We start from the raw sequence: 13,034 nt of genomic DNA on the forward strand, positions 1-13,034 counted from the left end.
TGCCCATGTTGCTAGGCTATAAGCCACGAGCGGATGGCCCACAAACAGCCTCCCCATCCTTCAGCAGCCGACATTCCTGCAGTTTGAGGCTGGTCCTACTGGAGAACAGCTGCCTAGAGTGACCCGGAGAGATTGAAAATTGAGCTTTAAGAAAAGGGAAAAAACGATTTATGTTGGCACTGTTTCCAGGAAAACTAGTATCCCAGTTTTCGTCCTATTCATCCACCCGTCCTCTCTATCTCTCGCTACTACTCTCTTGACGAATCGGAGAATTTAACAATCTTGCATATTGATGTGCTGTTGCATGATGCCTCAAATGCATTCGCTCAGCAGCTCATGCATTTATACATCAAAGAGGCAAATAGACTTCTTAATTAAGTAGATGTCTGTCATATCTGAAGGGTCAAAGGTTAGAGAAGAGACAGTCCCTAATTCACACCCAAAGCCTTTGCTGTCAGACGTTTGACAGCTGTTGCTCCCATGGCTGTCTTTGCTTGTGGTTCTTCAGGGAGATACAACTATCCAACAAATTGCTCATCTGACTTAGAAATAGAAGTAAAGTCATCATGACATTACCCCTTGCTGAGCGGGACTGAGGTCTTTTTTAGGGAGGGTCCGTTTTTACACATAGATCAATTGAAAAGAACATTAATTAGCAGCTGGATTGACAGTAATGGGAATTTGTGTCCTTACAAGTGTCTTAGTAGAAAGACAAAAGAAAAAGGTTGCAATAATTAAAAAGTACAGTACAGGAACATCTTAAGTGAGAAAGGCTTGTGAATTAGCTGCTACACATATGCTGTGTCTATTAGCAAAGACAACACCTCCAGATCCTCCTCGATCTCTTCTTATGTCTGCTTCTCTCTGTACTCTCCAGCTTTTTGCTGGATTTTATTACCTGCTCCCCCACTTCCACATCTGTCATTTTGCCCCTGAGGTTCACTCTGCCCACATTTTTGTCCACACAATTACCCGCTTGCAATGCTGAAAACAGCTACTGGGCAGCTAACACTGCTGCTCAAGGCATGGATAGGTTTTCGGTTTTATTATGACACCCACATGCCCTTTAATATGCACACACACCCCTTCTTAAACATGTGCCTACACATGCAAATACACAGACACACACAGATGGCTGCTCAGTACATGGAGAGACTGTTCACTGTGGCCGTCAGTCTTCTGGGATTCACAATGTTGTTGTTTTCTTTACTGGCCTGGGGAGAACTGGCACAGGTGGAGCTCATGGATTTGAAAGTGGTAGGATGGTTAGTGGTGGTGGGGGGCAACTGTCTAGGAGGGAAATAAGTCTCCTGATGGGGAATTTTGTGTTCGTGAGTAGGGAGGAATACGGCACCTGGACCACCCCTCTCTCTGGGGCTTTGTGGCAGCTGAGCCAGCCCAGAGCATCTGCACAGCCACAGGGTAAAAAGCAGCTTTCCTACACTTCATACCAACACACACACACACACACACACACACACACACACACAGAATCACTCTCCATAACTTTACACAGTGTTGTTTAGCTTCATTACAGCAGTGTTTGTGTGCTTCTTTAATTCTGTGTGGATCTCTGTGCCCACCATTGCTTTTCATCTAAATCCAAACACAGTCCCTAGTTAGTACATTAGTATTACTGAAAACAGAGCCGATAGAATTAGTACACCTTTGAAACAGATGGCTGCACCAGCATCAAAACCAGAATCAGCTCATTCGCTATGTGACTCATCTACTGCCCGTTATGCCTTACCAGTATGCCACTGGTAATACAAATGGCACACATCTCAGAAAACAGTTGTTAGTTTTTTCAAGATTATTCTTGCTGATAGGGTAGTGTTAGCTATGTATGGAAATACCCTATTCAGACTCAGCCTTACAGATTAGATTGTACATACTTTTTTCCAAGTATGTGTTGACATGAGACATGCATATTAGTCAATTGTGCGAAATGTAATGTAATGACAACTCAACATTAACCAAAACAACATATGTGTTATGACAACTTGATATTAAAGCTGCTGTAGGTAAGATTGTGAAGATCCTGGACTTTGCCAACAAATTTGAACATTGACAACTTCTCAGTCCCTCCCCCCTTTCTGCTGAAGTCCAAACCGTCTCCTAAGCCCCTCCTGCATGTCAGACAACATTTTCAATAACTAAAACACTAACTAACTTTACTCACCAACATAACTCACCAACAGTAAAACGATGCTAACTAGCAGGCTAGCGTTAGCCATTTCAGCATCATATCAGACTGACCACTGTGCAAACGTTACTATTATCCTCACCAACGTAGCTTTGTGGACTTTTGACTACTAATAACCAAGTGAAAGATAAATCATTCATGGTAATTATGTTACCTGTCGAGAAGAAATGTGGCTACATCTGCATCGTTCTTCAGATCTTTAAAATCCCGGAGCTCACGCCACCTCTGAAAAGCCACTTCACCACCGGAGTTTTGGGAAACTTTTCTGCAGCTCGTGCGCGGGGGAAGGGGGAGGGGAGAACGCTCTTATATGCGTGTGCATGCCTGAGCAGTGATTGACAGGCAGATAGACACCCCCTGTGGCCCTGATTGGAGAAAATCAACTGGGAGCGGTGGAATTTTGCCAATCGCACTACAGGTTCAAGGTGGTGCCAGAGGGGCTGGATTTTTTTTATATTACATAATTCATGTAGTACTACTGGATCATAGGGTCAGTTTCAGCAAATATGACAGAAAGTTACTTTTATAAGACTTACCTACTGCATCTTTAAGCAATATAAACTTTCAATATCTTTGCTATGAAAACTTGACATTAACCTAGACAACATAACCTGTCCTAAATATGTCATACCAGGCCTAATTATCAAACTTCAAGAAAATATTTAGCTTTATGTGTTAACATTACTTTAAACTGTCATTAAGTGGATGGTTTTGAAATTGGCTTCATAATATTATAATTGTGTCATGAATCATTCCCTTGACCTCAAGTAAAGTGGAACCATTCGGACTTGTCATTAAGATGTCATAAATGTTATAAGACCATTTTGACGACAGTAAATACTGTACTGAGGTGATTTACGATTTATGAATTTTGGACGGATAAGGTTAGCTTAAGGCTACTTGTTGCTAAAGTAACCGCTAACTGTAGTTAGCTGTCGCTAGTTAGCTCGGTTAGCTGGACAGCTGTCCCATTAGCTGACTTAGCCCCAGGATGCCAGTAGCCAAACCCAGAAAGAAAACCACCTCGGTACTGTATTCCATGACGTCAAACTAGCCTCCTCCGTAAGTCTCAGAATCTGTGTTTGGTTCTGTCCGGCTGTATTCACTGGGAGCTCCGTTAAACATTACTGGCGAGCAAATTTGTGTTTCCTAGGATGGCGAAGGCATGGCCCGCCCAACTCTGCCTTGCCTCTGATTGGTTAACCCTGGTATTCTTACCCTAACCCTAACTAGAGTTGTTTCTAATCGGGAACACCTGATTCTCCATTAACATTAGAAATATACACTTAAACAACTAATGGTCATATATAGGTCAGTTTGATAAATTTTTTCCCTTGCCACATTTAAAGCTCTCAACTAAATGTATACCAGTCTCTTTTTAGAAACCCTGACAAAAAGCTTCACCTCCTTAGAATTCATTCAGTGAGTATGTGGGGTAAATAACTGTTTGTTTCACATGGGATGGGATTGATATGGAAATTAACACGTATCTTCAAAAAGAATCCCACCTTTGTCAATTAGGATGAATTAAGTTGTTTATGAAATTAGCATAATCTGTATGCTTATTGTTATAAGAACAGTTTTATTTGTATTGTATGACAGAGGTTCTTCATTATTTTAATTGCAGTGTATTGAACTATGGATTATTTACTGTTTTCAAATTGCCATTTACTGAAACTAATTATCAAGTGTAGTTTGCCTTTGATTCGCTCCTGTTACTAATGAATGTATGAGAATAAAAATAGTATGTTCTCTTCCACACCTGTGAAATACAGTATGTCTGGGCCTAGACCTCCTGGGTGGGTGGCAGGAAGATAACAAATAAGGCATCAAATTATTCAGGAGTAATTGCCTATTATTTGGGAGAAAATGCTGCCACAAACTGTGATAACTTGTCACAACTTTTCCAAATGCTGCCACAGCGTGTTGTAAAATAATACAAATGAAACAACTTTTTCCTTGTGGTTTTAAGTGGAGCATGTTTACCTACAGTACTGTATGTGTGATACAGCTACATGAGAGGCTGCCAAATCAGTTTTGGGTCATATAAAAACACATTTGGAAAATCTAGGCCCGTCGTAATAAAACTCAGAATTAAATTTGCATGTCGGTGTCTTTGGCTGTTTTCTTTTGTGGTTTCTAAACTATTTATAACGTGTCTATTTTGTCTTCTCTGGAAAAATTCTGCTATATTTTTTTCTTTCTGAGCCTTATTTAGCCACAGAAAATGTCAACAACGTGGTGTTTGTCTCTGGCATGCAGTTTAATACACCTGTTTGTTTGAGGAGGCTGCCAGTTCTGTAATTGGTTGTCTTTGTGTCTCTATGTTTTGTATTTAGATCTCCCACTAGTCAATCTCTCAGTGGAGCCTCAACCTGTTCTGGAGGGCAACCTTGTGAAATTCCACTGCTCTGCAAAGGCCAACCCTCCTGTCACACTCTACAGGTGAGATTATAAAAAGAAAAAGTGTTTCGAGAGTACATGTACAAGTTTTGATGGCACAAAAATGAACAATCCCGTAATGTAAACTAGGAAGAGAAGGTGGTATTATTAACTTTAAATGAGGTGTTCTCTAATCAGTGTTGCTGGTGGATAATACATTTTAACATAAAGTCAATTTCTACAATTTATTATAAAAAAATTTGCCAGGCACCTTTTTGTGATGCCTTGGCAGCGTTATATCTGCCAACAGTTGGACAGGAATGAAGAGTAGAAAAACAATGCTACACTCACTGTCAAACTGATAAAATATAATGAAAATATACCTCAGAAAAATCATTTTGGAAACCTTGTCATGTTCTACTGGGTTGCAGGAAAGCAGGGCTTTGTTGCATAGCTGCTTGCATTGTGGTCATATCATCTCCCTTGAACATTAAATGTCCATCAGTGCATTGGAGGAAAGCTGGAAACATAATGTGCATGACATCTGATGAAGCTGTCAACATTACAGCTTTTTCTGAGATTGGGTTGTGCTCCACAGTATACAGTCGGAAGACAGGTTTCCTCCCAGGGGTCTGCTAGTGTTTTTTTATGTGTGTGTTGTGGTTGAATATGGCCGACAGTGCATACACTACGTTTGAATCTAAGCCTTTTTTTGTATTTGATTTTTAATGACTCAAATGTCCCAAAATGACTAAAGACTACAGATTAGAGAAATTATATGTTTAGGAAATCGCTACCGAGATACGGTAGATTTAGAACAAGAATGTGAAGGTTATACAGTCATAGAAATTACCCAGAGCTTACTGGAATGACTTACAGATTACTCTTCAGGCAAGCATCCAGTCTTTATTTCATTTTCAGTATGTGTGCTAACTGGTTTGAGAACATGTTTTCAATTTGGCTGTTATGTGAAGGTTGTTGACGAAATAAACAACATTTAATTGTATTTTAACTTCAAATTGCAACCGCAAAGAAATATAGAAAATAAGGGATTTCAATTATCTCTGAAGCTACTGTACAAATAAAACCCTTTAGCACCTTTCATAGTATATCAACAGACGACTGTCCATTTCATGCTTAAGCTAACCCTACAGATCTGATACTGGATGGATGGTATGGAAAGGTATTCAACAACCCTATCACCAGACAGAATGTTAATATTGCATAAACGGTACTACTGAGCATTGGCTCAACATTGGCACTGTACATACATTGTGCACTGAATACAGAATCATCCAATATGTACACAAATCCTTGGAAATGGGCTTGTATTAAAATAATTGAAATATAAATTATTAAATAATGGTTAATTCAAAAACACAAAGCAGTCACATTTAGTAGTTTCCATTATGATCCAAAACATATATTGTTAGGCAAACAACCACACTGAAAATGCAGTTGTAGATAAAACAAACTGCCACGCATCAAATCAAGTTAGACCGGAAAAAAAGACTCTCAAAATAAATAAATAAATAAATAGTTGGACAAAACAGCCTTCCTTGTGAAATGCTTACCAAAATCTCATCGTGCAGCAGTTTTGCTAACCTTAATGTACTACTATTCTATTACTATTGAGATGAAAACAAAATGGACAGTAATTATTCTCATAAAGTGTTGCATAGCCCTCTGGAAGTGTAATACTCATGTGATTTGTCAAGAGATGTTTTTCTGTGTGGGAGGTTTTAAAAAACCTGGTGAAAAATAAATGGAATGAAATCGATACCAAAGGGAATTGGCCAGCTCTGAATCTTGTAATGGTACTGGGAAATGAAATGGATGTACAACACACTCACAGGTGGCAAAACAGATATGTTGCCTTTTTTGATGGATTCTGCCCTTTTGAAAAAGGAAAGGAGAAGGGAGGGCAGTGATATTGTGGAAAACAAGGTTTGTATTTGATTATGTAGGTGCACAGCATGGACAGGACGTCTATTGCGCCTGCAAAGGGATTTCACCTCCATTGTTATGAGACTAGATCAATGCTGGAATCAGACTTCTCCCCTGGGTCTCAAGAGCTAAAATGCAGTGGCGGTTGAGATTACTTTTTCTTTTAGTTTGACAATCTACAGAGTGAAAAAAAGGTTGGAGGTTGAAGCTAAAGAGAATAAAACTGCCACATTCCCACTCTCTAATTTATTTCTTCCTTTCTTTCTTTCTTTCTTTCTTTCTTTCTTTCTTTCTTTCTTTCTTTCTTTCTCTCTTTCTTTCTCTCTGTCTGGCTCTCTGTCATTGACCCAATCCACTGTAGGATTAAATAATATCACACCGTCTAATAACTTTTGATACTTCAAGGTTATACTCCCCATCAGTTCCACAGTCTCATAGTCTCCCATTTAGATTTATCTGCAATTTATACAAGAGCTTCAAGGCTCCTGTGCACCATTGGCATTTAGGGCATGGTAGACAGGGGATTTTTGGGCCTCATAATGCTTGCCTTAGAGCTTTGTCTAGGGAGAGCCCCCCACAAATTTCCCCTCTATAGAGCAATATCGCAGAGGAGAGCAGGAAGCTGGTCAAGCAGCGTGAGGCCATTTTTCAGTGCTAATACACTCTGTCTACCCCAGATCAGATACGGCACAAGGACAGAGTAGTTCTTAGACAGATGGCCTCTTTTCCTTCCCCAAGAGAGCCATCCATTCCCAATGTGCACTGCACCACTTTGCCATCCTCCAATTCAATGGACACTTGAGACACAGACCCGAGATAGTGGGGGCACTAGTCAAAGGCACGGTGCTTTCCGTTGCCTCCAACCCCTTGTGATTGCCACACTGGTTCAATAAATCTGACTTTAAACGTGAAAATGGAAATAAGATATATTTCTACAGATACCTGAACCTTTGCCAGAACACAGCTCAAGGGGAGAGTAAATAGGGAGGAATTCAAGGGATCGGAGAGGACATAGTGTGGAGGCGAGGGGTTGGAAGAGAAGATGAAAGTGGTGCTGAAAGTGTGAATGAAGTAAGAGTAATGGGTATGCGTTTTAGTCGGCACTCAGGGAATCAACATTCTCTGAGAGGGAAAGACGAGTGGGTCGGAACATCTTCATTACTGTTTGTAATGGTAGAAGGGCTAACTGGCATACATCACAATCACCCTCTGATGAAGACACAGAGGGTTTTCTCAGATCCAAACAAGAACCCACCAGAGAGAAGAGAAAGAATAACAAACAAAGCAAATCAGGTCCCTCGTCTGCACGTACACCATGCACAGAGCGGAAGCAGAACCTCATCCTTTGCATGGCACTGCAGCAAACAACATTCCAATCCTCCCCACACTTATATTCTCAGTGTTGTTATTTGTTTGCTTATGACTGACTACTACAATCACCATACCTTCCCTCTTTACAAACATGCCAATGTCTGTTTTTGGACAGACTACTATTCCCTTGTAATATTCTTATGCCTACATTAGCAGCAGTCAGGCATACTTAAAATGTGTGAAAGTGTCACTTTATAGTGTTCTTTTATTTTAAAGAACGTCATTGTGTGTAATTCACAGCACTATTGCATAATCATAAACTAAAGTGTGTTAATGCAGATCAATGCGATCCTGACAAGCTGGAATTTACCTTGAAAAGTTGGGACTAAACATTAAATGTCTGTAATAACCCTGAAAAGTAACGATAAATGCTAGGCATATCCAAGAAGTCAGGAAAAAAGTCCTCTGGTTATTCTTGATTGTTTTGGGTTATCCATACTTTTTTCCAGGTTTAATGGTATAGTCTACATGGCACTTGTATTTATTTTCAAATAGTAGTATGCATATCTGACCTCAGTTTCCTTGGCAGAACATGAAATAGCTCTGTAATTTATGTCCATGTCAACATGACAGCATGTTATAACTAAACCTGCTTATTTATTTTATATTCCTCCGAGAATTCAATAGTCATCACTTTCAATTTGCATGTAAGGGAGAATAGAACGGCGCTGTGCTGTGCTTAACCATGCTGATAATAACTGTGGGTCTGATTTACTGTGGGTCTTGATGCTGATGGCACAGATACCTGCCTAATTTAATTGTTCCTGTTTTATTGCCTTAATCACATTCAGCAAACACAAAACTCTCCCGCTCTTCTACGTCTCCTTCGTTCTCTGCTTCCATTAATGGCAGACCTGTTTATCTGTATAACAGTGTTGGCTTACAGACCCATGCACACGGGAAAATATACACCTTGTACATGTGCTTGCTCACATAGACACACACACACGCGCGCGCACACACACAGACATTTGAGCGTACAGGATTCACACCCTGCCTTGTCTGAATCAAATCCCTGAATAGGATACAGCACTGTAAAGTGAGTCAGCTATGGAGTAAGCTTGCACTGGCCCTTCTAACCTCCCAAAGGGAATGCAGGTGTTTGTATTAACCTGGGCCAGCTATGTTTCAACATGAGTCTTGGACAAGGCCCAGCACACCAACAGAGCTCCCATGATGCCTGTGGACGACGGCATTCTGTCTCTTCTCCCTCTAACACCGGCACAGGCTCCCAAAACTGGCAGCCGGTCATATGTCCTTACCCCATTACAACTCCTACAGTATGAGCTGGTGAAGTGTAGGCGGAAACAGTGTCATACTGATATAGATGCATCGTTGCTGTCATCATCATAATGGTCATAATTATCACAACCTACACCGTTGTATGACAGAGCACGTTCTCCTAAAGGTGCCTATAGATGTTCTGGAGCCTGTACATATCATATGATCTTTATCTGCAGATTGAGTTTTTCTGAGCACTTTTTACTATTTGTGATGTGTTCCAAAGCTCCAGAACAGCAAGGGACCTTGAGTTGAGATTGTTTTGTCAACTGCTGATTCCAAGAGCAAGAATTAACTTTGAAACTCAACATTTCAGCCAACGTGAACGAGAAGTCTTCAAAGTGCTCCGAAACAAAAATGGAAATTGCAACATCTACATTTCCTTAACAAGTGAGATAACTCCATCTGCTAATGAAGACCATCTTATATGACAGAAAGCTCAGAACAGCCACTAAATGGACCTTAAGGAGAGGTTGTTTTTGTCAGCTGCTGTTTCCTTAAGCAAGACGAAAACTTTGGAACTCATCACCCGTGTAATTCCTATCATGATCATCTTCATCTTCGTTGTTGTCCTCATTACCGTCATCAACATCATCATTCTCATTGTCGTCCTCATCATCAATATCATTGGTGTCATCATCATCATCGTTATTGTCTTCATCATGATTACCGCAACCGCCACGAGTGTAATTAATACCATCGTCATCATCTTTATCATCATCGTCATATAAACAGCAGCGGAAACATTCATGATGACATTCATATTTAAAGACAAACTGCTACGAACATCAACATTCATCATCATTAACATAATGCTTTTCACATTCTTTTAATCTTTCAATATGTAGCATATATTGGGGATATGATATGGATACTTTGCAGATATAAAGTGTGTATATACGACTCTGTCCCAAGGCTACAGTATCTAGGGTATGCATCTGTTCATTCTCAATGACACACACAGACACTATACGAGTAATACTAACAGTTATGTAAAAGGGCAGACAGGCCAAAAACACCCGAGTGCCCTATTTTCAACATTTTTGGAAACGCAGGTGTTGCGGAGCTCTCAGCTGTATCCTTGTCACACAAGAACACAACTCTGAAAGATCTACTACTGGAGAAAAAGCACAAAACAATCCCATGAAGCTCAATTAGAATTCTGCTTCACTCCACTTACTGATTGAATGAGGTAATCTGTTTTAATTTAAGTGATAGCATGTCAGTGAAGCATGGGGCCAGCTTAGTCATGGAAAACAAATGAGTTCCCCATCCCGTAAAAACTACTCTCAGTACTGGCAGGAGAAAATGGAGACAGGCACCGGTTCCGCTGTCATTGTTTTCATTTGCCACATCAGCATGCAGACACATCTCTATTGTAGAGGAAGACAGCATTTAGATGCGCATTGCACTGTATGTCCCACAGCACCGTCTAAATTTTCCAAAGAGACCCGAGACATCCACAGATGCCTTCGCTTCACTTTTATAAATGGGCCTTGTCTGTTGTAGCAGCAGAGAGCAATCCACACCACGCAGAGCGAGACACCGCTGCCCGTGACATCATATAAGTCTCACCTAAACACGTAGGGAGTGTTTGTGCCCCCGTCACAGAAGCTATCACTCACAAACATGAACAGATGTTCTTTATGTGATCCCATGTCAATTTATTAACATCAGCTGTTGTGTGTAATACAGTACTTGTCAACCAGCGTCTTCATAGGTTGGGGCGCTACCCATTTGTCATTCTGTGATTTGTTTTTCTTAGCTGGCACTCTGTGCTGCTCTTTCTGCCTGGCGTAATGAGGAACGTGCTGTCTGCTCCGAGTCACTGAGGAGCTTGTCACAGCATGGAGGGCTGCCACAAAAATGTGCTGAAGCCAGCACAGAAAACCGTCCCCAGAATGATGATTTATTCACACAAAAGAATGCTATTGACATAAGGCGGTGTGAAAACCTGTCTTAATGCCTTTTCCCCTTTTCCTTCATTCTTTGCATTTCTTACCATCGCTCCTTTTCTGCCTCTCACCAGGTGGGCCAAAGGAGGAAGCATTATCAAGGAGGTTTCCGGAGACACATATGAGGTTATTGTGGACCACTCCTTCTTTACAGAACCCGTTTCCTGCGAGGTTACCAACCCTCTTGGCAGCACAAACATCAGCCGCAACGTTGACGTCTACTGTGAGTGGCACCTTAAGCGATACTGCATTCAGAAATGCCAGCAACGTGATAATGCATGGTTATGGTTAAGGTCTTGTATATTTTGACACTGAGCTTTACATCCACCACATCTGCTTAATTATGGATGTATCGTACAGTACATTGACAGTTAATGATGTTTATTTTAACAGTTGGTCCTCGCATGGCTGCGGAGCCTCAGTCCTTGCAGGTGGACCTTGGATCTGACGCTGTTTTCAACTGTGCCTGGACAGGAAATCCCTCTCTTACCATAGTGTGGATGAAGAGGGGATCTGGAGTGGTGAGTATATTGATTTGCACTGCTACCTAATGTTCTGCATCCAGTCACATAATATGGCTTACAATAGATTCAAAGCTGCTTTTCTCTGATAAAGCATGTGTTTGAGACTTTCTGTGATCCCAGCATCTCTGTGGCTTATATAAAGTACTTAATTAGTTGATGTCATAGTGCATCTGTTTTGAAATGTCCATTAGACATAAGATCTTGAGGCCATTGTAGTCCCAGCTTCTTGGTGACCTGTTCTCACATTAGATCTGTTGATTTGATCCACAAATTCAGACTCATTCCACCTTCCCTTTAGTTAAAATCAAAGGCCAAAGCCAACCCATTTACTCCACTGAGCTCAGACCCTGAATTGGATTTTAATTATTGAGGAGAGGTGCACTTTAAGGCATAAAATGGTGCATATCTTTCTTTCCCATAACACCGCCTTGTTGCTATCTCAAATGTGAAGGTGCCTTTGCTGTCACTGCATTTGATCATCTTTAACTTTCTTTGCCGCAGGTTCTTAGCAATGAGAACCTCCTGACACTGAAATCTGTGAGACAGGAGGATGCTGGGAAATATGTTTGCCGTGCTGTGGTCCCGCGTGTAGGAGCAGGAGAGAAGGAGGTTTCTCTCACTGTCAATGGTAAGCTGTATTATTGATGTCTTTCGCACAGACAGGCTCAGATGCGCACCCACAAAGTTGTCAAATGCATACACATAGAAGTGTGAATCTTGAGGTCTGGGGTCAACGGCGGCAAAAAGAAAGCAATTTGTCACAGGAGTCAGTCTTCTGCTTCCTCTGTGGTTTACAAAAGTCTTCCATCTACGCAACTTCCAACAGAATATGCAGCTTTATTCCGCGTCTTTTTTTTTTTTTTGTGTAGCAGTTTCTTGGAGACACTATTCATTTTTACCAGGCAGACAGAGTAACAAAACACAAGCATCACACACAGCACAAGGATGCGGCACATAGCATGCCAATGCAAATTAATTTCCCTGACAAAGGTAATGTGATAAAACAGAGCTCTTTCATCAACTGTCATCATTGTGAAGCCTTTAAGTAGAAAAAGCAATGAATATAGACTTAGTCTTTTCAAGATATAGTCACACATTTCATGAACAGTTGAAATGTACTTAAATGCTAATTATAGTCTGCATGAGTCACAGGGAAGCAGCCTCTTCTGAGGCACTGACTGACTAATGAATACCAGCCTTAGTGGGAGACCTGGCAACTCTCAAACAAATGACTTCATTATCAGTGCTTGATATTCAGGGAGCATGCTTCAGTGTGGCAGAGGTCCTTAGTTGTGGGATTTACATGTCTCTTATTTTTTCCGTGTCCATCTGAAAGAAACCTGTGCCAAAAAGAAGAAAAAAAGAGAG

At 40.9% G+C, this 13,034-nt stretch overlaps 1 protein-coding gene across 14 annotated transcripts in view; it reads left to right on the plus strand.

Moving 5' to 3' along the window:
- Positions 1–13,034, plus strand: part of kirrel3b (kirre like nephrin family adhesion molecule 3b) — a 177,193-nt gene that overhangs the window by 140,240 nt on the left and 23,919 nt on the right. For all 14 annotated transcript variants that reach the window (XM_039784975.1, XM_039784984.1, XM_039785026.1 and 11 more), the window contains 4 exons: positions 4,546–4,651; positions 11,217–11,365; positions 11,536–11,663; positions 12,168–12,294. In XM_039784975.1, the coding sequence (XP_039640909.1) occupies positions 4,546–4,651; positions 11,217–11,365; positions 11,536–11,663; positions 12,168–12,294 (510 nt within the window). The remainder of the gene's footprint in view (positions 1–4,545; positions 4,652–11,216; positions 11,366–11,535; positions 11,664–12,167; positions 12,295–13,034) is intronic.

Source organism: Perca fluviatilis, chromosome 2 (genome assembly GCF_010015445.1).
Source record: "Perca fluviatilis chromosome 2, GENO_Pfluv_1.0, whole genome shotgun sequence".
Classification (NCBI taxonomy): domain Eukaryota; kingdom Metazoa; phylum Chordata; class Actinopteri; order Perciformes; family Percidae; genus Perca; species Perca fluviatilis.